The sequence below is a fragment of the Pundamilia nyererei genome, unplaced genomic scaffold (assembly GCF_000239375.1).
Source record: "Pundamilia nyererei isolate P.nyererei 1_Seehausen unplaced genomic scaffold, PunNye1.0 scaffold00248, whole genome shotgun sequence".
Lineage (NCBI taxonomy): Eukaryota > Metazoa > Chordata > Actinopteri > Cichliformes > Cichlidae > Pundamilia > Pundamilia nyererei.
Window position 1 is genome coordinate 199,660 of NW_005187649.1, and position 24,816 is coordinate 224,475.

The following is a 24,816-nucleotide window of genomic DNA, read 5'->3' on the forward strand; positions in this document are numbered from 1 at the left end:
ATATAAATACCTCTGCCTCAGGCTGACTGTAGTTTTGGGTGATTTTAGGCGCAGATGCTTTGGACTGGACAGGTGGGGGTGAGCGAGACTGAGGAGGAGGTGAACTTGAACGGTCCTTAGAACGCCGTTCTGATCTACGCCTCCGTTCCCTCTCATCCTCCTGCCTTCTTTCCTGTTCCCTCTGCCTTTGTTCCTCCCTCTTCAGTCTCTCCTGCTCCTTCTTCTGCTGCTCCTGTGCCTGCTGCTGGGACAGAGTCATTGCCTGCATGGTCATCTGCTGGGCCTGAGAGGACAGGGGAGAAATTTAAACTTTGGCCTTACGAGGGATGAAGGGGTGATAAAGGATGTGAACAAAATGATCCTCATAGTGCTGACCATGAGAAGGGCTTGCTGGTTGATTAGAGCCTGTTGCGTTGCTGCTGCCATCTGCATGGGGTCAGCAGCAGGAGCAGGCATGGGGGCCTGAGGCATCATCATGGCTGTGTATGATCAATTATGACAAATTGTTACACATATTTAAATACATATATAAAACTCTGCAAACACAGTGCTTATAAACTGTTTCATGCATATATAATTTTGGTTTTTTGCACTTCCAGTTATTTGCTCCACCAGAGCAGTCTTGTGATGACAAATGTTGGACTTTGACCACAAATGTTGATGGTCAAAGTGCGACCTGACGTAGCGTTGGCATTTAATTATTTTGTGATGATTGTGGAAAGATTATGCAGAGTGAGTCATGACAATCCCATGCAGGAAGAATGCACACAGTTGTTGGTACCAGTTGTTTGGGGGGGGCATTTCACTGGAGTGCATGGGGATATCACTTTGTATTCGTTCTGATGCAGGTTAATGCAACACAATATCCCAAAGCAGTGCTGCATTTCAGCAAAGAGTGCACTGTTTCAAGTCATATCCTGAGTCGGGATCCCAGGGTAGAGATACCGACTGACCAGGGCACTTTGTTCATGTCTTGCACACAAGAAGAACTACTGGGCATTAAACCTTTTGGACCAGCGTTTACCACCCTCAGACTAATGAGTTGGTGGACTGCCTGAATGAGACTTTAAGGGGTGAGTAGGCTAAGACTCCCTAGACTAAGTCAGGACATGGGGTTACGTTGCGGAGTGTCATGTGCTAGAGGGGGGGTGGAGTGGGGATGCAGTGGGTCCAGGAGGCAGTGTCAGAGGAGGCTAGTTGGCTGTCCCTTAGGAGGTGGTAGTTGACCTACCAATAATCTGTGTCAGCATATGAGCCCAGGTCTGAAAAAAATGAATAAGAAATGTTGGAGAATTACCTGGCATGGCTGGCATGGCTGGCATCATGGGATTTGCACCATAACTGGGCATTGCGGGGTTGACTGGTGCTCCTATACATACAGAAAGCAACATATGGAGAATTGAAACATTTTCTGTAATTTATTTGAATCCATAACTTAAAAAAATCCAAAACATAAAAATTAAACTGCATATGAGTATTCTAAAAGATAACCAGTATAAGCGATATACATATATATTATACATACACAGATATGAGATATGAAACTCCACATGGAATAAACCAAGAAACAGCATTAACCAAATCAGCTTTAAAATGGCTTTAAAAACAACAACAAACAGAACAACAATGTTTATTTTAACTGCTTAATATATACAGCAGGTACGTTTAGGCCCAACCTGACCCCTGATCAAAATCGTCACCTATTAGATATCTCCAAATTGAAATCAGACAGCACTAGACCTATAAAAGATATTTTCTAGTTTGTGAAACTATGCTTGTTTAGTGTATGTCTACAAAGTAAGCTAATGATATCCCCCTTTTTAAGAGGTTAAAAAGATCAAGAATTATCAAGAATTACTAAAATTATAAACAGAATGTGAAAAAACTACAAATTCAACACTACATATATCATGTTGTATGTCAAGAAGGGATAATGGTTCACCGCTTTTCAATGTTGAAGGATAGGCAGTAAACTAATGAGGCTTGCAGTACTGTGTTCGGTTATATTAGTTAACTATACTGAAGTGTGCCTTCTACAGGGCCCCCTAACTGCATATCAAATGGAGATCTTAGAACAAACCTGGCTGGCCTAAAGACATTCATAATCAATGGCATGACAAAAAGTGAATATTTTCTCAATGATGAAAGAAGAATATGTATATATCATGTATATATCTCATGTATAGCTCATGCACATATCTTTCTACGTAGCACTTTTAATTCTTATCCCTACTTTTATTTTTTCATGTCTATTTAAGTGCTATTTATGACACTATTTAAGTGCTATTTATGACACTATGTTTGCACTGAAGCACCGCAGCAATTTCCTAATGTTGTAAACCTGCTCAACATTTGGCAATAAACCCCTTTCTGATTCTGATTCTGATTCTGAAGAAGTGAAGGCTTGATTCTTTATATCAGAAATGTAATAAATTACTTACCCAAAGGATAGCTTGGCATTGTCATAGGCATACCTGTAAAAATGGTGTTTTAGTGTGCAGTTGAAATGGCACATAACAAGCTAAAATCCTGTCTTTCAAAAATGTGTATAAGATATATGACGAGCAGCAATACAATTTCAGTTCGTGTGTCCTAGTAATCCCAGGTGCCAGGGGCCTGTTGCCCCCTAGTCTCCCAAACCAAATTGTTCCTGGGTGAGGGGTCAGACAAAGAGTAATTCAATCAACCCTTATGAAAAGAACTAAAACAAGGGACCAGGCATCTTGGATGAGAGATGAAATGTCTTCATGAAACTTAAAAAAGGCCAGTTACTTTCTTTCCAAGCTCCTTCAACTGGTTACATATAGTAGATCTCATCTCAACTCACTTACTTGGGCTCCATAACCAATCTCCTGGAGAGGGTTTGGACTCTATTCCAGTCTGGAGTTGCCCTTGAGGAATTGGCCTTTTGTTCTTTTCTTCTCTTTTTTTGCCTTTCCCATCTGGCAGTGTAGCAATCAGAATTATTGTCTGAAGGCCAAGAAAAATGCCCAACAGATTCAACATGACTTTCTGTTAGTCTTGAATCAATTTTGGCACCATTCGGGATCTCATTAAGGGAAAGCATTGCTCTACTCACAGGGTGTGTGGTGGGGTGGGGGGCTGCTGAACTCAACTGAGGATATGGTCAAGTGGTAAAAGGAAAACGTTGAGGACCTCTTTAACCACACTGACATGCCTTCTGTAGAGGAAGCAGAGTCGCCCATCACACTGCTACCCACCTGGCAAGATGGGTAATTCATGCCCCCCAGGGGGGCGGAGCAGAAAGGAAAGCTCTTCCATTTGTTGAACCCTGGTCAATGCAGTTTTTTTTGTCCTGGATGCAGAACACTCAACCAGCTCTTTGTCCTGTTTTTTTTTTTTGCATACTCAGGAGTATGGGGTGTTCTAGCCTGTTGTTGTGAGCCAAAGGAGAAATGTGAGCTTGGTCCACATTTCTGGCAATAGGTTTGACTCATTTCCAGTGGTTGTTGGACTCTGCCACAGCTGCCACTAGTCAATGATTCTTTTTATAATTTTATGGACATAATTTCTAGGTGTAGGTGGATGTGGATCTGCTGGCTTCATCAGGCTTCATTGCAAGTAGAGTTGGCCTCCAGCTTGCACTGGAGTTGTTTGCAACCTAGTGTGAAGCACCTCCAAATCTGAGGCCATGGTCCTCAGTCAGAAAAGGCTGGAGCGCCCACGCAGGGTCATCAATGAATTGCTGCTCCAAGTGGAGTAGTTTAGGTATCTTGTGGTCTTGTTCACGAGTGAGGAGAGAGGGGAGGAAGTGAGTGATAGAAGGATTGGGACCAAAGATGGATGGATGCAAATGATGTACCGCTTCATCATGGTGAAGAGAGCTGAGCATAAAAGCAAAGCTCTCAATTTACTGGTCAAGCTACGTCCCCTGTCTCACTTATGGTCACGAGCTTTGCGTAGTGACTGAAAGAATGAGGGTGCGGATACAAGCAGTAGAAATAAGCTTTATCCTAAGGGTAGCTGGTCTCTCTTTTAGAGATAGGGTGAGGAGTTCAGTCATTTGAGAGGGGCTAAGAGTTGAGCTGCTGCTCCTCTACATTCAAAGGAGCCAGCGAGATGGTTCAGATATCTGACTAGATGCCTTCTGGTCACCTCCTGTGTGAGGTGCTCTGGATATGTCCCATCTGGAGGAGCCACTGGGCCAGACCCAGGATACACTGGCAAGATTACATCTCTTAGCTGGCTTGAGAATGCCTGGGGTTACCCTGGATAAGCTGGAGGTGACTTGGCAGAGGGAGGTTTGGCTTTGTCTGCGTAGGCTGCTGCCCCTACCCCTAAGCAGATCGATTTTACCTTTTAGTGTGAACATTATGAACAATCTACACGTTTAAGAATGTTTTGTAATTCAACTATGAAGTAAATACATGTGGCGTGTGAATTTCCTACCTGCTCCATACATGCCAGAGTGCATCGGTCCAATCCCCCCTCCCCCTCTCATCCTGCGATTCAGAATAGCTACTCTTTCCATGTCCTACACACACAAACACACAAAAATGAGCTGTGTATCACATTATAAGTGACACGGCAGCCACAACTACACGTGGAGTTGCTGGAAATAAGCCTTAACAAATTCAGTAACAACATAATAATGTTCTACAATATATAAGCATATCTCTGAACTAAACACTAAAAATGCATACTACACAGTTTAGCCTGCACATACTGTCTAGTATAAATTACATCGTTATATACAAGCTTTAAATTTCTAATTTATCAAATGAGCAGTCTTTACCTTAAAGCATCTCTCTTTTTCTCTTTATATCTTTCCTTTCTTACATTGTTTTTCGTATCAGAGAAAGTAAAGTTATCATGCATGAACATTTTTTTCTCTGGGAAATACTAGCCTAGTAGTCACTGTGCCCTCAGCTAGAAGACAAAATTATAAGCCAAACTGCAAAGAAACACAACACAACTCACTGGAGGTCCATTGTCCAGTACGGGTTCAAATATGTCATCAACATAGGCCTCCATCTGTCGACTGCGCCCTGAAGATGGAAAGAATTTCTCATTAGTTAGAGTAAAAAAAGGACCTTTGTGTTGTCTTTGCTGGTTGCCTGTACGACTACTCCTTTATTTTTTCAACCAAAAACTAAATATCAACATAATATTTTTTATACTACTTTTTGACACAATCATAATCATAATAGTATTTTTATTTTGTTTTTATTTTGTTATTCAAGTTCATTCATGAGGATGAAAGGAATTGGGCTTGCTGGATAGACCCTTTGTTGTTTGCAGTGTGGGAGGCTCCCCAGGCCTTCATTGTGTTTTCCCCCTTTCCCCCCAAGCCCAGTTAAAAATGAGATTTAGTATGTCCTGGACCTGAAAGCAAAGCTGCAATCATTGTCAAGGTTGTCAAGGGAGAATTTATTCCAGGCCCAGGAATGTCAACAGCACCTGTACAACAGAGGGGTTAGACTCAGGCAATTTTCAATGGGAGACAAAGTGCTTGTATTATGCCCTTCTTCAAGCGTAAAGACACTCGCCAAGTGGCAAGGACTGGTGAGTTGGCGATGTTGACTATGAGGTGGTATGGCTGGTGAATGAGGTGTCATGGTCTGATGCCTATCTCATGGCCTGGGTTGGGGCTGCTGGACTCCTTAACTGGAAAGATGCGGCTTAATTTTTCACAACACTGGATTTAACTGAGGGCTACTGGCAGATTCCCTTGTCTGCAGTATCCAAGGAAAAAACAGCCTTCTCCATGATGTTATCATCCATAGTAACAACCGGCATGTGTACTGGGTAGCTGTGGTCCTGGAGTCCCTGATGTAGGCGGGGCTCATAGCCAACCCAAAGAAGTCTGTGTTTGGATCAAGCGAGGCACAGTGTTAGCGTACCATTTGGGAGGCGGGCAGGTGTGCCTACAGGTGGAGAAAACAGTAGCCATTGCATCTTCGGGCTCCCTCAAGGTTCAAGGTTCTTTATTTGTCACATGCATAGTTATACAAGTATAACACACAGTGAAATGTAGCCTGACACGCTGGTTACTACCGCTGGTTCGTGCCTGGATTTGGGGAATGGACCAGACCCTTGACTGACCTCACATGAAAGGGTGCCCCAGATCTGGGCCAGGGGATAAAGCAGTGCAAGGCGGCATTTGTACAGATAAAAACGGCCCTTCACTGGGAGCCACTGTTTCACACACCTAACTTTTCTGAATGTATTTTGGTTTGTAGTGTATAGATTAGTGCTGTCAGCGTTAATCTTGTTAATGCCATAACCGCATGTGGCAAATCTCTGTTAGTGAGTTAATGCGGATCACCCCGTGTGTGGGGCTGCACGGTGTCAACGTGTTAGCATGTTTAGCTAATTAACGCGTTAGCACCGTGCAGCCTCAGCACTAGTATAGATCTTTTTGCAGTGTGATGTCTATTCAATATTAAATAATTAGTGAGGACATACTTGTTATCCCCCAGCCATAATACACTCAACAAAAATATAAACGCAACACCTTTGTTACTGCTCCCATTCCCCATGGGATGGACATAGAGACCTAATATTCATTCCAGATACACAATATAACCATCCCTCCCAAACAGTGGTCACAAATCAGTCCAAATGTGTGGTAGTGGGCACATCTGCTATATTGAGATAATCCATCCCACCTCACAGGTGTGCCACATCAGGATGCTGATCTGACATCATGAGTAGTGCACAGGTGTACCTCAGACTGCCCATAACAAAAGGCCACCCTGGAATGTGCAGTTTTTTGCGCTATTGGGGGTCTGGGGACCCAGAACCGGTCAGTATCTGGTGTGACCACCATTTGCCTCATGCAGTGCAACACATCGTCGCATGGAGTCTATCAGATTGTCAATTGTGGCCTGTGGAATGTTGGTCCACTCCACTTCAATGGCTGTGCGAGGTTGTTGGATATTCGTGGGAACTGGTACACGCTGTCGTATACGCCGGTCAAGCACATCCCGAACATGCTCAATGGGTGACATGTCCGGTGAGTATGCTGGCCATGCAAGAACTGGGACATTCTCAGCTGCCATCTGCCCTGAACAATGTGAACCATGATTCATCCGTGAAGCGCACACCTCTCCAACGTGCCAGACGCCATCGAATGTGAGCATTTGCCCACACAAGTCTGTTACAGCGACGAGCTGGAGTCAGGTCAAGACCCCGATGAGGACGACGAGCGTCCCTGAGACGGTTTCTGACAGTTTGTGCAGAAATTGTTTGGTTGTGCAAACCAATTGTTCCAGCAGCTGTCTGGGTGGCTGGTCTCAGACGATCTTGGAGGTGAACCTGCTGGATGTGGAGGTCCTGGGCTGGTGTGGTTACACGAGGTCTGCGGTTGTGAGGCCGGTTGGATGTGCTGCCATATTCTCTGAAACGCCTGTGGAGACGGCTTATGGTTGAGAAATGAACATTCAATGCACGGGCGACAGATCTGGTTGACATTCCTGCTGTCAGCATGCCAATTGCACGCTCCCTCATTGCTTGTGGCATCTGTGGCATTTTGCTGTGAGACAAAACTGCACATTCCAGGGTGGCCTTTTGTTGTGGGCAGTCTGAGGTACACCTGTGCAGTAATCATGATGTCAGATCAGCATCCTGATGTGGCACACCTGTAAGGTGGGATGGATTATCTCAATATAGCAGATGTGCCCACTACCACACATTTGGACTGATTTGTGACCACTGTTTGGGAGGGATGGTTATATTGTGTATCTGGAATGAATTTTAGGTCTCTACGTCCATCCCATGGGGAATGGGAGCAGTAACAAAGGTGTTGCGTTTATATTTTTGTTGAGTGTAGATATAGATAGAGACAGAGGGTGGTTTAAAGTGATGGTTGCAAAATAAAGCTTACTATCTCACTTGTATTTTTTGTGGCAGTTTTTTGTTGTCGTCAGTTCTTTTATATATCATTATCATGTTTCGTGAAACATTTTCTGAAATGCTATGTGGACACATTTAGAGCTAGATGGACTGCATGGTCTAGAAAATAAAAAATCTTTCTGGTGAGACAAGTAATGAACTGTGCCTGTGTGCACTTGCAGACAGCCGTTCCTTGCATGATCTGATATTATCATGTTGCTGCCATTACTGGAAGCAGCCAATCACATGTGAAGTCATAGTGGGAAACACAACAAAACATAAATTAAAATTATAGGTCTTTTTTTGTAGAATGTTTCTCTAACTGATATCTTTGTCCTGTCTTACCCCCTTCAACCAGAAATGGTTGTAGCAGATAGCCGCCCCTCCCTGAGCCTGGTTCTGACAGAGGTTTCTTCTGGTTAAAAGGGAGTTTTTCCTTCACACTGTTGCCAAAGTGCTTGCTCATAGGGAGTCATCTGTTGTTGGAATTGCCTCCGTTTTCTCTGTTTTATTGTAGGGTATTAACCTTACAATATAAAGCACTTTGATTCAGCTGTTGTGATTTGGTACTATATAAATAAATAACATTAAACTGAAAGTGGTTAATTCCTAAGAGACAAACTATAGCTAAACATTTACATTAGTAGATGGCTCTGTTTGGTCTTCCTGACGGTGTTAATTAGATAACTAGTGTACTAAAATTTCACCATATAATACTTACCTTCCTGTGGATAATCTCTTCTCCACTGGTTTCCTTCAAAAGGAGGTAGACCAGGAGCTTGTATGGGTGGTGCTGGTGGTATAAAGTCATCTTGATCGGTTGTTAACATCCTATAGAAAAACAGTTGTCATAAGTGCCACTGGATTCTTTAAAAGATGCCCCCGACCCTCCAAGAAAATGAAACAAACAAACCCCCAAACAATTGTTCACTATTTTACCTATCTCCCTGGTTGCTGAACAGGTAATCAGAGTAAGTAGAGGTGGGAGTCCCTTCTGGTGGGAGCACTTCAGCTTCAGCTCCAGCCAGCAGATCCATGACAAAATCTGAGCCAGCTAAATCAGACCAGCCGTCATCGATTGAAAAAAGAGACACTGACCAGCCCTGTACCACTTCCGAAACACCTCTATGGCACAAAACAACACATTACACAAAATTTTAAGGAAGATGCATGTAAATGCAAACATTAGTTAGCAAAGTGGGGGAAATCACATATGTTTACAACTTATACCTGAAATGAAGAATCCACGACGCTAGCTGCTCTCCTGTGGTCCAAGACTCCACTTCAGTTACAAACTTCTCATCTGAAATAAAACGTCAAATGGTGTTGTGAGTTTATTAAAGCTGATATTTTTGCACTGCCTTTAGGCCCACTGATCCAGTTTCATGGTACAAAAATGGAAATGTTCAGTTAGTCTCACCATTGTAGGTGTGAACGTCTACCAACATGGTTCCCTTTCTCTGGTTGGATGTCCATTCCAGCTCGGTGGGTGGGTACATCCGGCAGGTTGGAGATGGAAGCTTCATAGATGTCAGCAGTTTATGTTGGCACAGTGAACGGTACTCCCCTGGACCATAGTCAGATACATACCTGCAGGGGTTAAAGTGGGTCGTAACAATCTAGAACACCATTCAGTGACTGAGTAACAAAATCTGACAGTTTAATAAAAAGTACTGGGAAGCAAGTTTATTTGTCATGTGCTGCAGTCTCATAGTCGTTTAAGCTGATGCGACAGAGGAAGTTATGATTATGGTCTGAAGTTTAAATACCTTCATCATCATGGACGTGAATGACATCATAATTTTAGGCTTTTAATGATTTCTTTGAACTGTTCTTTGATTAAAAAAAAAAAAAAATCAGGTGCAAAAATGTGTTGCAGTTTTATTTGGTATTTTCTTAAATCAACACAGAGTCAAAATTATACAATCAGGCTCAAATAATTTATCCGAGCATGTTCGTCAGTTGTAAATAAGATGTGCCACCACTTTGCAAAAGTCTGAAGAAGATCCAAACTGTCACCCTCAGATGAACAAAAAATGGTTAGGATGTTCAGGAACAACCAAAGCTCAAACCTGTCATGAACAAGAAAGTACTTGATGATCAGAATCACTGTCCAAAGTGAAGCGAGTTTTACTCTGTGAGTATGGTGCTAACACAGTTTCTTGCTGTGTTAGCACCATACTCAGCACGCTCAACTGAAATTGCAAATGCGTCCTGGATAAATTTTTCACAAATTCATTCACACACACATGAAATTGAGTGACATCCCATTCTTAATTCATTGAGTTTAATATGATCTTGGCACATCTTTTGCAGCTTTAACTGCTCTGGGAAGGCTTTCCACAAGGTTTATAAATGTGTTAATGAGAATTTTCTGACCATTCTTCCAAAAGTGCATTTGTGAGGTCAGACAAGGCCTGGCTTGCACTCTCTGCTCTAATTCATCCTTTTGGTGTTCTATAGGGTTGAGATCAGGACTCTGTGCAGGCCAGTGCAGTTCTTCCACACCAAACTCACCCTTGTCTATATGGACCTCGCATGGTACACTGGTGCGCAGACATGTTGGAACAGGAAGGGTCTATCCCCAAAGTGTTCCCATGCACAATGCGTTTAGACAAATACTGTTTTTCTGGCATCTCATTCATCAGATTGTCAGACAGTGTCATTCATCATTTCAGAGAACATGTATCCACTGCTGTAGAGTCCAGTGGCAGTGTGCTTTGAAGCACTGCATCTAATGCTGGGAATTGTGCTCTGTGATGTAAGGCTTAGATTCCAGCATAGAAATCCATTCCATGAAGTTATGGAATGAGTTGCTTATGGCATGCTTAAATATATATATAAGGGGCTGGAGCCATCTGGAGCAAGAGGCAAGGTACACCATGGACATATTGCTAGTTAATTTATTCAAGTTTTGTTCTAACAAAGCTATATTGATGTTTTCTTACATATGCAACAGCATGACTTATAATATTATGTGTTGTTGTACACTATCTAGCGGACACAGTAAGTGGGAAGTAACTTGTTTTTGCTACAGCCACATTAGAAGACAGGGTGCAAGACATCCCAGTGACTACAGGAAATGCCTCAACTCTACCAAGCAACATACTGCAGTATACCTTAAGATCTGCCAAGGGCCCTATTATTGCTTATTATTCTTAATATTGCCTTTTTTTTTTTTTTTTTTTACAAAAATGAATCCCTTATTAGAGGGCTACAACATGCTCAAGAACTACAAAAATTTGGCAGAGGCATCAGGTCTGGTGAAAATGAACATATTTTATAACACTAACAAAGTCACCAACGATTGACTTAAATTTAGTTAATTTTATTTATATAGCTTCTCTCTAGGTGCTTTTTATTGTAAGGTAAAGACTGTACAATATTAGAATGAAGCCTCAAAGTCAAATGAAATCTTTACCCAGAAAGAAGAAACTGAAACTTACTGTGCAATGGGTGTGAACTGTCAAGGAAAATTGAACCAGCCAACCACTAACTGTGTGGTATACAGAGATGCTTGGTTCAGCTGTGGTTTGACAATCAGGCTGTTAACAATTTGATTGTTTCTGTTCTTTACAGATAAGTATCATAAAGGAAAGAACGATCAAATTAAATCATCACAGTTTTATCAATGTGGAAACCAGAAAGGCTTCTCAAACACTGGTGTCCCTTCTTACACAAAGCTTCACAATTTGCTTTAACATCAAGCTTTGAATTGGTAACTGTTCCAAGAGATTTATAACTTTGAACATATTCTGCAATGTGAATTTTAATAAAAATAACTTTGTGTGTATGAGTGCATCTCCTAAAATCACTCTTTAGTCTTAGATATATTCATTTGAAGGCAAGGCTCATAAAAGCATTTGACAAAATCAGCAGAAGTGGGACATCGTTATCCTGGAGCAGACTGACAATAACAGAGTCAATTCAATTTTATTTCTACAGCTACAAATCCCGACTGTTTTCTTGAGTTTTCCAACTAGGGTGGAAAAAGCTAAGCAAGCACCAGGCTTTCAAATGAATTAACCCTTTCATGCACGAATTATGACAAGCTAATTCAGGAATATTTTTCTTAAGTAGTTTTATTTATCTTTAGGCATGAAAAAAGATTTTTGAACTTCATTTCTTTTTTAAAATATGTACTTTTCAAACAATTTTTTTATATGTCCACTTAGGTGGACAACATACGTTTTGACTGGGTGGCAGGTATAAAGTGTCACATCAGTGTCCAATGCAGTGGTTCATGTGCAAGTATACCATCTAGTGATGGGATTTCCGGCTCTTTTTAGAGAATCGGCTCTTTCGGTTCGGCTCACTAAAAAGAACCGGCTCTTTCGGCTCCCAACCGGCTCTTCAGGTTGTTTTGTTGCTTTAATTAATTTATTATTAACAATAATATAAATTTATGCACAAAAGGAATTACTAATGTAAAAAAAAAGTGGTTTTATTTATATATATTTATATATAAATATATGTGGTGGCCCCTAGAGACAAAACACGTACAAACTCCAAAACACATTTCTAGCATGAACTGAACTTCCAAAACAGAGCTACCTAGATCACTTAAATTACACAATTAAAAGCATGAAAGCATATGTGTACTGTTTGTGTATTTATACACAAGCATTCATATATAGTCAAATAAAATAAAAAAACTTCATTACCTGTTATTACCACACACCAAATCCGGTCGTTGGTACTTGCTGGCTTGTGTAGCCACTAGGTAACAAAAGTTCAACACTGCCCCCTAGCATCCTGGAGCACTGCTGTTGTCTTTTGTACGTGTTTTGAGTTTTTATGTGCTTCTGAGTTTTTACGTGTTTTGGAGTTTGTACGTGCTTCAGGGTTCGTACGTGATTTGAAGTTTGTATGTGCTTTGTCTCTAGGGGCCACCATAAATATACTTTTATTTATTCACTCCACATGAAATGTAATAAATAAATCATATAATACAAAAATCAACTATTCACATTTCAACTTTTAACTATTTAAATTTTCAGCTTTTTCCTTTTACAAATTTAAAGTGAACACAAAACACTGCAAACCACAACACAATTAAATATAAATTATAATATGAAAACAAAAAGAACATGCACATTCTCTGTCATATGGACCTGCATGAATAAACTCTCTGAAACCTTTATCATCCGCAACTGAAAATAGTTGTGGATGATTACTATACCTTTCTAATGGGACGTTGTTGTCCCTGGCTCCGAGCCAGTGGCTCGCTTTCTCTCTCTCTCCCCCTCCTGCTCTGTTCCTGTGCTACTGAGTGTAACTACCGCCCCTCCCCCCTCTGCCCAGCGTAAAGCACAAGGCTCGCGTGCTGAGTGAAGCGGAAAAAAGTGCGAGAGAGAGGGTGAGAGAAAGAGAAAAAAAACCCACGGCTCGCAATAAGGAACGAAATGGCTATTTCGTTCACGACCGACCCATCACTAATACCATCAACACTGACACAAATACAAGAAAACAGCCTTTGAATAGCTGTCCACTGTAGTGACCAGTATGTGTGAAAGGGTTGAAAATCTGTCTTGGTCTTTGGTTGATTAGTTAGAATGACTCGGGGGTGTTGATTCATTTAAACTAACATAATCATCCTGCTGTAACCAGGTTTCTGTAAGGCAGAGTAAATCAACTTATTGATCAATTATTAACTCATGTACTAACAGAGACTTGGAAGAGAGAGGCCTAATGTTTAATAATCCACATTGTACTGTTTTACTCTTTGGCGCTGTTGAGGATGCTGTATTGTTCTTTCTTTGTAATTTTTTTTATGTTTAAGTCTCTTTTTTTGCTGGTTTTTAGTTTGTTTTTTGTCTGTTTGGAAGCTGACACAGTCTCTAAGGGGATGGGGTTTTAGGTGGATAACAGGAGAAGCTGAAGAGAGGCATGTAAGACTGCAACTCTGCTTCCTGGTTCCAACTCTGGATAGTCATGTTTTGGGGGGTTTAATAAATCTGGCCAGATTTCTAGAAATGAGAGCTGCTCCATCCAAAGTGGGATGCATGTTGTATCTCCTAACAAGACCAGGTTTCCTCCGCAAAGCTTCCCACTTAACTATAAAGTTAAGTAAACCCCACCTAAACACCTTTCTCTATGTGATTATAGCAGCTACCCCAAGATTCAAACCTCAGCACCATCCACTGACAACAGACAAATTACCCTGCATGTTCACTCATTATAGTAACTCCAAAGTTAACTGATGAGTACAAAAGTACAAAGGCCGAAGTATCACATGATGTAGTGTCAGTGAAAGCTTTTGTGAAAGCTGTTTTTTTTCTTTTAAATAAAGGTAAAGAAATAACGTCAAAGGGATTAATGATCATTATATAACTTTGTCACTATATAGAGCATAAACGGTAACTCAGTTTGGTGTTTAGGAAAGCTGCTGATCTCAGACCTGCACAGCTTCAGCTGCATGAAGAGAACATTATAATTTCATACGACATCATTAAATGAAATCTGACGAACGGTTAAATATCCTCAAATTTATGTTGAACTAAAAAATTTTAATGTGGAATCTTTCACATTATTTTTTTTGCCTATATTGTGTTATTTACCATAAAGTTATTTAGAGTCATTCAATGCCAGAGTAGCCAGTAATGGCTAAGGGTAATGTGTATATTTTAAATACACAACTTTCCACAGGACTGAATGTGACATCATTATGCATAAAGTCAAGAGCCTATGTGTATTATCTAAAGAAGATGTGAGTACTAACTCCAAATCACAACAACAGTCGCCTTGAGGTGACTTCAAACCAATAGATCTGTCCCTTCATTTCATAGGGTGACAGGGACATCAGCATGTCAACTCCCCCAAATTTTTCAAAACATAATATTCAAGTTACGGTTACTTTTCATTTTTGCATCGCCTACTTGAGTAGATGTTTGTCCAGTGATGGTGATGGTGTGAAAGCACTTAGGCAGCAGGCCATCAGCAACCAGCCCCTCAGGCTTTGCTGCTCCTCCTTCAGGCTCCAAGTATGGTAAACCAGCTGGACCAGGATCTCATCCCTCAAGGCTGGCAGGCTTTGGCCTTTCTCCACTATGTAGTTGCCTAAAATTTGCTCCTGCCAGCTGCTAATATCGACATCTCCTGTGAAATGCAAAATCTGTAAAGACACGATATGAAACAAAAAATTAAGTTAACGACAAAAGATCATATTTAATGTATTTAATGCCACATAGACTCTAATAAATTCAAAATACCAGTTTGTAAATCTCCAAAGCAGTTCTGGCATCTTCAGGTTCTTGAGCTGTAAGGGGTTTCTGAAGGGGATATCCCTGAGGCTGGCACCATGTATCCTGAGGGAGACACGAGTACGAACAATAAATGTAGCTAATGTTTTTTCAGTACATGCATGCACGAGTGGACTTCTTTGCATGGTAAATTTTTATAGAAGTGTGTCAAAAAATATTTTTCTAATATTTGGCGATTACATCATAAAACTGGAGTTGTCCTGATTTATTTTATTATTTAAATACTTTTAACATGAGTATTCCTTTTTTTTAAAAAAAAAAAGAAAAGGTCCCATTGTCTAATTATCCACAAGGTGTTCTATGTTTTAATTAAAAGAATTAACTGCTTTTGTAAACAATGACTGCCACAGAAAGGATGTCTTTAACTAAATATCTAGATACCTTGGTCCTGATAGATTGCTTGTTGCCTCCAGAGCCCAAGTCAGATGAGAGGATTTAAGACTGAGGTGAGGTGATTAAATTATTGTAAGTCAATGTAATGCTTTCGGATGTGATGTTAGGGAGCTCATATTTTACTCACCTTTAATACAGACTTGGCATAGCGTGAGAATGGGTAGCTGTCAACATCAAGAGGCAGGTTGAGCTTATGTTCTGCTTTCACCTGTGGAGGTGAGACCTCTGTGACTCCTGATCCCTGCTTCTGCCCTGTGAGAAAGAGGCACAAGTGCATTCACAAGCTTCATTGGATGAATGGATCCACCAAAAATTGTTAGTACTGTTTATGTTCATATTGTGACTTCTTCATATAGATTCTGTAGTTTGATTTTTTTATGACTATAACCTGCTGTGCTGTGGAGTCTGGCGGACAGCTCAGCAGGGATCTCTAACATCCTCACATCCTACAAGGAAAGCAAAATGTCAGAGAAACAGTTATTATAGAATGGAATTTACAAAGTACGTGGGTCGTCATTTTATGTTCTCACCATCTCTTGAGAGACAGACTTTGCCCTTGTCACGGCTTTCACTTGGCTTCTGTCATGTAATTCCTGAAATCAGCACACAGAGACAATGTCAGTTAGTTGTTAATGTGACCATTAACAAAAATAATTTCAGAACATACACCCAGAGTCATACTAACAATAGCTTTCTTCACCTTAAGCTTGTTTCTGAGTTATCCAAGCAAAACTTAATAGCACTTCATCGCACCCACAGGCACACGTTCTGTCAGACCTATTCTTGGATACATGTCTGGTTATATACTCACTCCACACCCTGAGGGCTGTTGCTCCTCCTTGTACCAAAGGCCACACAGAGTCCAGTAAGTTCAACTTTTATCAGGAAGTTTACAGCTTAGTAGTCACCGTAACAGTATTGGTCCGAGAGGGTTCGTTTATGACATAAGCCAACCCATATCTCTGACTTTTCCAGTGTTTATAGATATGTTTGTACATTTTTATTTCACATCCCAACTGTTTATCCTGCTCTCCATCTAGCTTGAGACAACGGAATGCCTACTAATAAAATTAGGTGCGGTAATAGCCCATGGGTGTGGATATATATCAACTTGCAAACATGCTTTTTGCGTATATATGTGTATATATATATACATGTATATATATATGATGTATAACAGTTTACTGTGCCATTCGACCGTTAACGAACCTTAAACTGTTGTTGAAGAAGATGATACATATTAAATAAATACTTGCAATCAGGCTAATAAAACAATTTATTACATTGTTTATTACATTTATTAAATCTTATAATCGGGGCTGGATCACTGATGGTTGTTTAACTGCTGTATCAGTGTGCATCTTGTCATACCCAGTACGACCAGTACTCATATAGTGCCTTTCTAATCTCATTCAGATTTAACACTCAGATAATTTCAGACTAGACATACAGTATATTTTTCATACCCTACTGATAAATATAAATTCACATCTTTCTGATGCATTACTTTAATGAAAATGTTGATCTTTTGTCTTTACCTGACAGAAAACAGCCGTAGCATTATTTAGCATCGGAACAGTGACTTAACAAGTGAGCACAATCCAGCTATTTGACGAGGTAACTGAGAGCCTTTGATGAATGAAAAATATGATAAAAAGATTTATATCACAGAATGTTAAACTACAGTTTAATGGTACCAGGGGCCTTAGGGATCTTAAGCATAAAAAAAAGTACATGTATGATTGGATGTGATTGGGTGAATGACGCATGTCATATAAAGCACTTTGAGCGTTCAGGTAGAGTTGAAAAGTGCTAAATAAGAACCAACCCATTTACCATCAGGGATGTCAAACTCAAATACCGCCCACTTTGATCTTAACTTAACTCATTATTTAATCACGGAGATATTTTAATATAAGTTAAAGAAGTGTACGTTTAACAATATGGCTCAGCATGTTAAAAGTGAGACGAGTAAAAGAATAAAGACAAAGAATAATAACTTACAGTGAAAAAACGTTTTCAGATTAGTGTATCTATATGTACATATATATATATATCATGACAATAACCAAGCTTGAATTACTGGGAGCTCATCACCTAATCCTGACAGCTCCACTGTTCATAGTCCAAAGCTCATAAAACACAAAGCAGCACGAAAGCAATATGACAGAAACAAAGACCAAAAAGAGGAAAAATATCAGCTTACTGCTATTCCAGGCAAGAAACAAAAGATGATCCACAGAAAGCAACAGCTGAGAGAGGCGTCTCAGCTGTTACGATAACAAGTAAACTGCCTGTATCAGATTTCCAAATTTTCCTGGTGTAAACTATGCCTTGAGGAAACAAAAATGCCAGTTACATTTGGCATCTGATCTAACTTACATGGTTAAAGAGAAAAACAGCCTACCTGTTAGAGATACGAAGCATGAAGTCTAAGAGACACGCTTCAAAGGCGGAAGGAGAGATGCAGTGCTGCTTCGAATTTCACTGAGAGGGTTTGAAGTCCAAGAACGGAGAGGGGCTGTAAGTGTAGGTGTGGTTGTGTACACGTGACAAGGCTATCACAAGATAAGAAAGCTAGTTAAAGGGAAGGAAAGAGACTGCTTTTTATGAGGAAAATATTGATAAGCTGAAATATATAAGCCAATGAGAAAATCCAATACAACCTTGTAAAGGCAGGTATTGTAAGCCATAGAGTTAACTATAAACCTTCCTTTTTTCAGAAATCCCCTATAATAATGTATCTAAAATTAAATACATGTATGGCATAATATAGGAAAACAAACATACACATTGACCATACATGGGATATAATATAGTCCATAAATGATTGAAAAATGACTTTGCCAGTAAACTGTTCCAGTATGCAGAATCGTGGTTGCGTCATGCCTCATTCCTGCCACAGTGGTGCTGAAACCCAGGAGGCAGCATGAGGCTAGAGCAAGGAGATATGACCAAAAATATTTATCACGATATACATTTGAAAATTTGCGATAACGATATAACTGACGATATAATTGACACGAGACAAAACACTTTAAAACTCCACAACTTTATTAGTGCAAAAAAACCAAAAAACCCATAAATGTATTTTCACAAAATACATTGAATCCACAAAACTTAAAAAACTTAAAAAGAGGTTATACACACACAATACGGTAATATTATGATGAAGCACAGCACGTATCACTCCGCAAGGCTCCTGCCTACGATAGCCGTAATGCTCCGACAATCTATCAAGCGGTGCAGCTTCGTAGCTTAGCAAAGTCGTACTAAAACATTTGACAGATTTTCGAGCGCCGTGCACATAAAATCGTTTCGAGGTCAGTAAACACAACCAGAATTCATACATAAGGCACACGGGGCACATAAGGGGCTCTGTCGATTTTCAGAAAAATCAAAGGATTGATTTTAAGTGCGCCGCATTTTCCAAAAAACACGGTAATAACGACGGCCCGCTAGCACGCTCTACCAAAAATAGTGCTTTGTTGTGTATCTGACGGACGAAAGCTAAACCAGTTCCACACCACTGAAGTTGCAGCATTTTTACAAACCAGTTCTGGTTCATCTGTTTCATTCAACAATCCGCTTTCACCCTTCTCATTCTCCGTCGCCGCCATGCTTTTTCCGCCATGTGTGTATGAAAACAAAGGCACTGCGCATGTGCGTTTAACCCATATTCTATCGCGATATTTCATTTTCTTATCATTGCCCAACATTATACCGGTATTACCGTGAACGGTATATGGCCCAGCCCTACATGAGGCGACCACAATTCTGCATACTGGAACATTTTACTTCATTAACCGGTTGCTGCTCACACACTTCTACAGCTGCAGCTCCTTAGCTGCCATCCACACGTAGCCACAACAACAACAACACAACACCCTACACCGCTTTTAAGCTGGCAAGGCGAGATTGCGATGCCGTCTAGATGCATCCGCCTTCTCTGCTACGGCACCGCTGACCACACCCGGCCACATTGTTCTTATAGGTTAGTCCAGCCTGTGGTGGATAGGCATAGCTTTGGGTCATGTGGTGTTGGTAGTGATTATTATATCACCTGTGAGCTTATGGAGGGAGTTTTTTTGAGTGGGTGGGTGATGGGGGAAGTTGACTTTTGCTGACCACTCAAATCTTGAATGTTGTGATCACTGATGTTCGGGTGGATTTTTAAAGATTTTGATAACAAATAAAAGAGACTTAAACTGAAACTTGGATTTATGTTTGAACAGTGGGTGTGTCAAAATTAGTCCCCTATTCAGCTGTTCAGTGACTCAAAGGTTTGACAGTCGCCAGTATTTGTCAGCAAAAATGTCAGCAACGGAGCCTCCCGCACAGTGGCGGTCCTAGCCTGTTTGGTGCACTGGGCTGATTCTGATTGTTTCAGGATGTGCCATTATCCAATGACACATCTGCTTACCTGTATCTTTTGCTCGTTTCTCCTCCTCTTCTTTTCTCTTTTTTCTAAACTGAGCACCTGATGGCTTTGAACTTTTCTAATCCATCTTCCATACAGGCAGGTTTTAATTTTGCACTCCAGCATGAACACCCATCCCCCAACCCGAGGATCACCACAACATAACCTAATAGACCTACACCTCAGTTCACAGATTCACTTTGTCTAGGGTTTATTTCTGGGATTTCACACAACCCAGGATTCAAATCGTGAATACATAATGGGCTTGGACTGACAACATTATGAATGAAATGTGCTCTATTTGGAATCAGGTTTGGTTAAACTGGCAGCAAGGAATTTGCATTTGCACTGTTAAATTTTTATATAACTTTAATGCACATAAAAAACAGCTGCTTGTTGAAGTGAAAATACATTGATGTTTTTTGTTTTTTTTTTGCACAAATAAAGTTGTGGAGTTGTAAAGTATTTTGTCTGGTGTCAATTATATCGTCAGTTATATCGTTATCGCAAATTTTCAAATGTATATCGTGATAAATATTTTTGGTCATATCGCCCTGCTCTAATCACAAGCTGCATCTGTTGTTGGAAAACCTGAAAATTATAAAAGATTAATTGTTCTCACCGAGAAAGTTCTTGCAAACAAAATTGAAACCATCCAAACAGATCGGAAAAAGCATGTAAACAAAATGAAAAGGGTCATTATGTCTTTTAAAGAGCTAATGAAATAAATTTATAAATTATTCACAAGTTGAATCGTTTAATTTAACTATGAGTTAAGAGACCTGTTTAAGGATGGTAGGCATTGTATAAATCTCTTCTTTCATTAATCTCATTTGATTAGAAAGATAATTAAAGTACATGGTTCTTAAGCATTGCTAAATACAATAAAGGGTTTATGGAGGGTGTTAAAATATGTCTGTCTGAAACTGACAAACGTTCAGGCAGGCCGTCACCTGACAGGGTACAGTCACAGGAAACACCCCTAGGAGAAGTGAGGGTTCAAGAGCACTTTGGAAAAGAACCTCAACTGTCTCTTAATCTCCAGCATGATGTCTATGATGATGTGTTGCCATCTGATAGTGTGTCAAACCAAGGCAGTAGGTTGAGCTCAAAAATATCATCTACTTTATCTGCATGTCTCAGAGCAGAAGCTAAAATGGCTGCCTTGTTGCAGCCAGCATATGCTCAAAGAAAAACATTTTCTTGAAGAACAGGAGGAACAATTGAGGAGAAAGATGGAACAAGGTTTCCAAGCAGCTTGAAGCAGATAATAGCTGCAATTGTTGCAAAAGTGAATGTGCTGAGAACTGGATCCACTGTGGAGAGCACTGGTTCATGGAAATCCAGTGGAATAGAATCATATAAAAAAAAAAAAAAAGAGTAACAGGCTTGAAATCAGTGCAGACACAGAGACTTTTGTTCCAGAGATGCTTATCTGAATAAAGTTCACTCATGGCCACTGATTAGATGAGAAGACAGAAAGGCTTTTCGGATGTATTGTTTGCTTATACATAGATGCTGCAATGCAATGGAAGAGGTTACGCTTCCCAATATGCTTGCTGTGATTAGAAAACTGCCATGTAAATTAAAAGACAAATGGTGAACAGTAGCATGTGACATCCAGGAGAGGCAACATCACAGAGCTGCATTCACTGACATGGTTTCCTTCCTTGAGCGTCATGTTAAAATTGCTACAGATCCTGTCTTTGGAAATCTATGTGATGCTCCATCAACACATCTAACAGCCAAGGGCAGTGGTGGAGGGAGACGTTCTCCACATCCAAGGGCTAAAGGAAGTAGCTTTGGCACAACTTTTTCTGATGTTAAGAGAAAGAATCAAAAAGGGGCTCAAGATTGTCACAGTGCTGTGATGGCTTGTCTGTTCTGCAAAGGTGGACACACACTCTCCCTGATAAGAAACCTCATAAGGAGAAGATTTCGTTTCTTAAAAAGAATAGCATCTATTTGGAGTTGTATTGGACACACCACCCAAGAATGCAGAAAATGCCTTTTGTGTAAAATCGGTGATTTCAGACATGCAAGTATGCTCCATATCCACCAAAAGGAGAAGAAAGAGGTCAAACTTCACAATGAGGCAGATCCTGTTACAATCCAGACTAATGGTCTTACTGGTTCTGGTGAACAAGACTGTAAGCTTGTAGAAACATATACCTTTCTGGACCTTTTGATCGGCATGAATATGCCCAGAGCCATAGAACCTTTAAAGGTCATCCAGAGTGTAGGTGATGGACCTTCCGCCATCAAGACCATGTTCGTTTGGACAGTGAATGGGCCACTTAGTCAAGAATGCTGTGAATTGGCCAGGATGGCTGTCAACAGTTACAGCCAACAGAGTTTTTGCTGTTACACTGGACAAGCTATGGAAACAGCAGTTCAAGATGGACTTCCCTCAGAGCAGTCTTGATGAGCAGATTGGGCTATCCAAGGAAGACTCAAAGTTTATGGACTAATCAAATGGCATGGCTAGCGTGCTGACAAGGTTCAGAAAAGAGCCTGTTGTTTTGATGTCTGACATCAAAGTTGTTTCACAATGTATGTGCCAGAGGAAGATGCTGACCTATTGAGATTTACACTGATGGCTGTCATATACTGGGTTGCCTGTGTTGAGGGGGTGGGCATTGCGGCTTTATACCACCCTGACATGCTTTGCGGCAGGGCTGTCTATGTGCTGTTCTACTCCTAGCTACCGCACCCGTTGTTGTGCTGTAATAACCCATGCTGGATATACGTTCAATAAAGCAGCATCATAAGAAAGCTACCGAGTGGTCATTCTACAATGGTGTCAGAACTCACCCGGACCATCGCCGAAATAACGTCATAAGGGAGGAAACAACGAATGGCTAAGTTTAATCCCCCGACAAGCTTCCCCTTCGATAAGCCAACGGAATGGCCCGACTGGAAACAGTGTTTCGAGCGCTACAGGATCGCAACGAAACTCCACAAAGACGAAGGACAAGTACAGGTGAGCTGTCTAATCTACGCGATGGACAATGAAGCAGAGAACATTTACAAGTCACTCACCTTCGCTGCTGATGAAAGTCGTGACGTGTAATGAGGAAGTTCGACGAGTATTTTTTCTCGCAGAGGAACATTATACATGAGAGAGCATGTTTTCACCAGCGTGTCCAGCGGCCAGGCGAAACGGCGGAGAGTTTTATCCGAGCCCTGTATGACCTCTCAGGGCACTGTGAGTTTGGTGCATGTAAAGAGGAAGATATCCGCGACCGTATTGTGGTCGGGATACTAGACAAGGACCTCTCCCGCAGGCTACAGCTGATGAAGGACCTCACGTTGGCGCAAACAACCCAGACAGTCAGAGGAGGTCACAGCGCAGGTCAGCTTGCAGGGAGATGCGGGAGGCTCAGTACAGGAGGTACGGGATAAACGGAAAATCATGGACTGGAAATCACAACAACAACAGCGAGGCAGGCTACCCGCGGAAAAATAATTGGTCGGGGCGTGACAAGAAATGCGGTAAGTGTGGAAAGACACAGCATGCCAGGGACAAAAGGTGCCCGGCAGCAAAATCTGTTTGCCATGGCTGCCGAAAAATGGGACACTGGGCCAGGGTGTGTCGTAACACCAGATCAGTGAATGAGGTTACTGAGACAGAGAAAAGCAAGCAGGCCTCATACTTTCTAGGCTCAGTGTGTAATGCAAAAGGAAATAGTGAAGCATGGACTGTGCAGTTACGGCTAGACTCTGCCCCAATAGAATTTAAGATTGACACAGGAGCAGATGTCACTATCATAAATGAAGACACGTTCCACACACTTGCTCATAAGAGAACACTAGAGCCTTCTAATCTCCCTCTAGATAGCCCCGGAGGAGAGATGTTATGTCTCGGCTACTTCAAGGCCACAATAAGCTATAAAGGCAAAGACTACCTATCCAAGGTGTATGTGGTTCGTGGACGCAGAGTTAACAACCTTCTCAGCCGCTCCTTGTCAGTGCAGATGAACCTGGTGGGAAGAATTGATGAAGCAATGCTCATTGCTACCAGGAACCAACCACTTTATAGTGAACACGGAACACTAAAAACTGAGCCAGTCAAAATTCAGTAAAGGGACAATGTTGTGCCATTGGTGGTCCATACAGCATGCCGTGTGCCTTTCCCCATGCTGCAGAAAGTGAAGGAGGAACTACAAAGAATGGAGAATCATGGTGTCATTGAGAGGGTGACCCAACCTACCGAATGGTGTGCCCCAATGGTGCCTGTCTTGAAGAAGAACACTGTCAAAGCTGAATAAGTCTGTCAAAAGAGAGCGCTATATCTTGCCAGTGGATTTTGGCAGATCCCGTTGCACCACGAGAGTTGCAAACTAACGACATTCATCGCGCCATTTGGCAGGTATTGTTTTAAGAGGTTGCCCTTTGGGATAACAAGTGCACCAGAGATCTTTCAGCAAAAGATGTTGTTGACCTTAGAAGGGCTCGAGGGTGTGGAGCGGCTTGAGGGTGTGGAGGTCTTTATGGTTGACATCCCGGTCTATGGGGCCACCATGGAACAACACGACACCCGACTTGAGAAGGTGCTGCGAGTGTGTGGGCCTGCGAGAAGTTTGATAAGTATTTATGTGGCTTAGATCGCTTCAGGCTTGAGACTGACCATAGACCTTTGGTGCCCCTGGTCAACAGCCAGGACCTTGACAATGTTCCATTGAGGTGTCAACGCCTCCTGATGCGGCTCATGAGGTACAAGCCAGAGGCCATCTATGTTCCTGGCAAAACGCTTGTCATCGCTGATACGTTGTCACGGGCTGAGGATGACACTAGCACTCACAGTGAAGTGGACTGCTACATAGCCACCGTGTTACAGGGCATTCCAGCATCCCCAAGCCGAATGGAAAGCATTAAAGCAGC

At 41.3% G+C, this 24,816-nt stretch overlaps 1 protein-coding gene across 2 annotated transcripts in view; it reads right to left on the reverse strand.

Annotated features, from left to right (window-relative positions):
* Positions 1–17,994, reverse strand: part of myo15b (myosin XVB) — a 41,999-nt gene extending 24,005 nt beyond the window's left edge. Inside the window, exons 1-16 of one of the 2 annotated variants that reach the window (XM_005749520.1) lie at positions 17,920–17,994; positions 16,043–16,105; positions 15,901–15,958; positions 15,640–15,764; positions 15,069–15,164; positions 14,736–14,971; positions 9,278–9,447; positions 9,088–9,160; positions 8,797–8,982; positions 8,579–8,688; positions 4,942–5,009; positions 4,411–4,495; positions 2,442–2,474; positions 1,298–1,369; positions 376–479; positions 11–283 (exon numbers count right to left, since the gene is read on the reverse strand). In XM_005749520.1, the coding sequence (XP_005749577.1) occupies positions 11–283; positions 376–479; positions 1,298–1,369; positions 2,442–2,474; positions 4,411–4,495; positions 4,942–5,009; positions 8,579–8,688; positions 8,797–8,982; positions 9,088–9,160; positions 9,278–9,447; positions 14,736–14,971; positions 15,069–15,164; positions 15,640–15,764; positions 15,901–15,958; positions 16,043–16,045 (1,692 nt within the window). In that variant the 5' untranslated portion in view covers positions 16,046–16,105; positions 17,920–17,994. Of the gene's footprint in view, positions 1–10; positions 284–375; positions 480–1,297; positions 1,370–2,441; positions 2,475–4,410; positions 4,496–4,941; positions 5,010–8,578; positions 8,689–8,796; positions 8,983–9,087; positions 9,161–9,277; positions 9,448–14,735; positions 14,972–15,068; positions 15,165–15,639; positions 15,765–15,900; positions 15,959–16,042; positions 16,106–16,212; positions 16,274–17,919 lie in introns of those variants that run through there. The other variant, XM_005749521.1, reaches the window with a different exon arrangement.
* Positions 17,995–24,816: the final 6,822 nt, after the last annotated feature.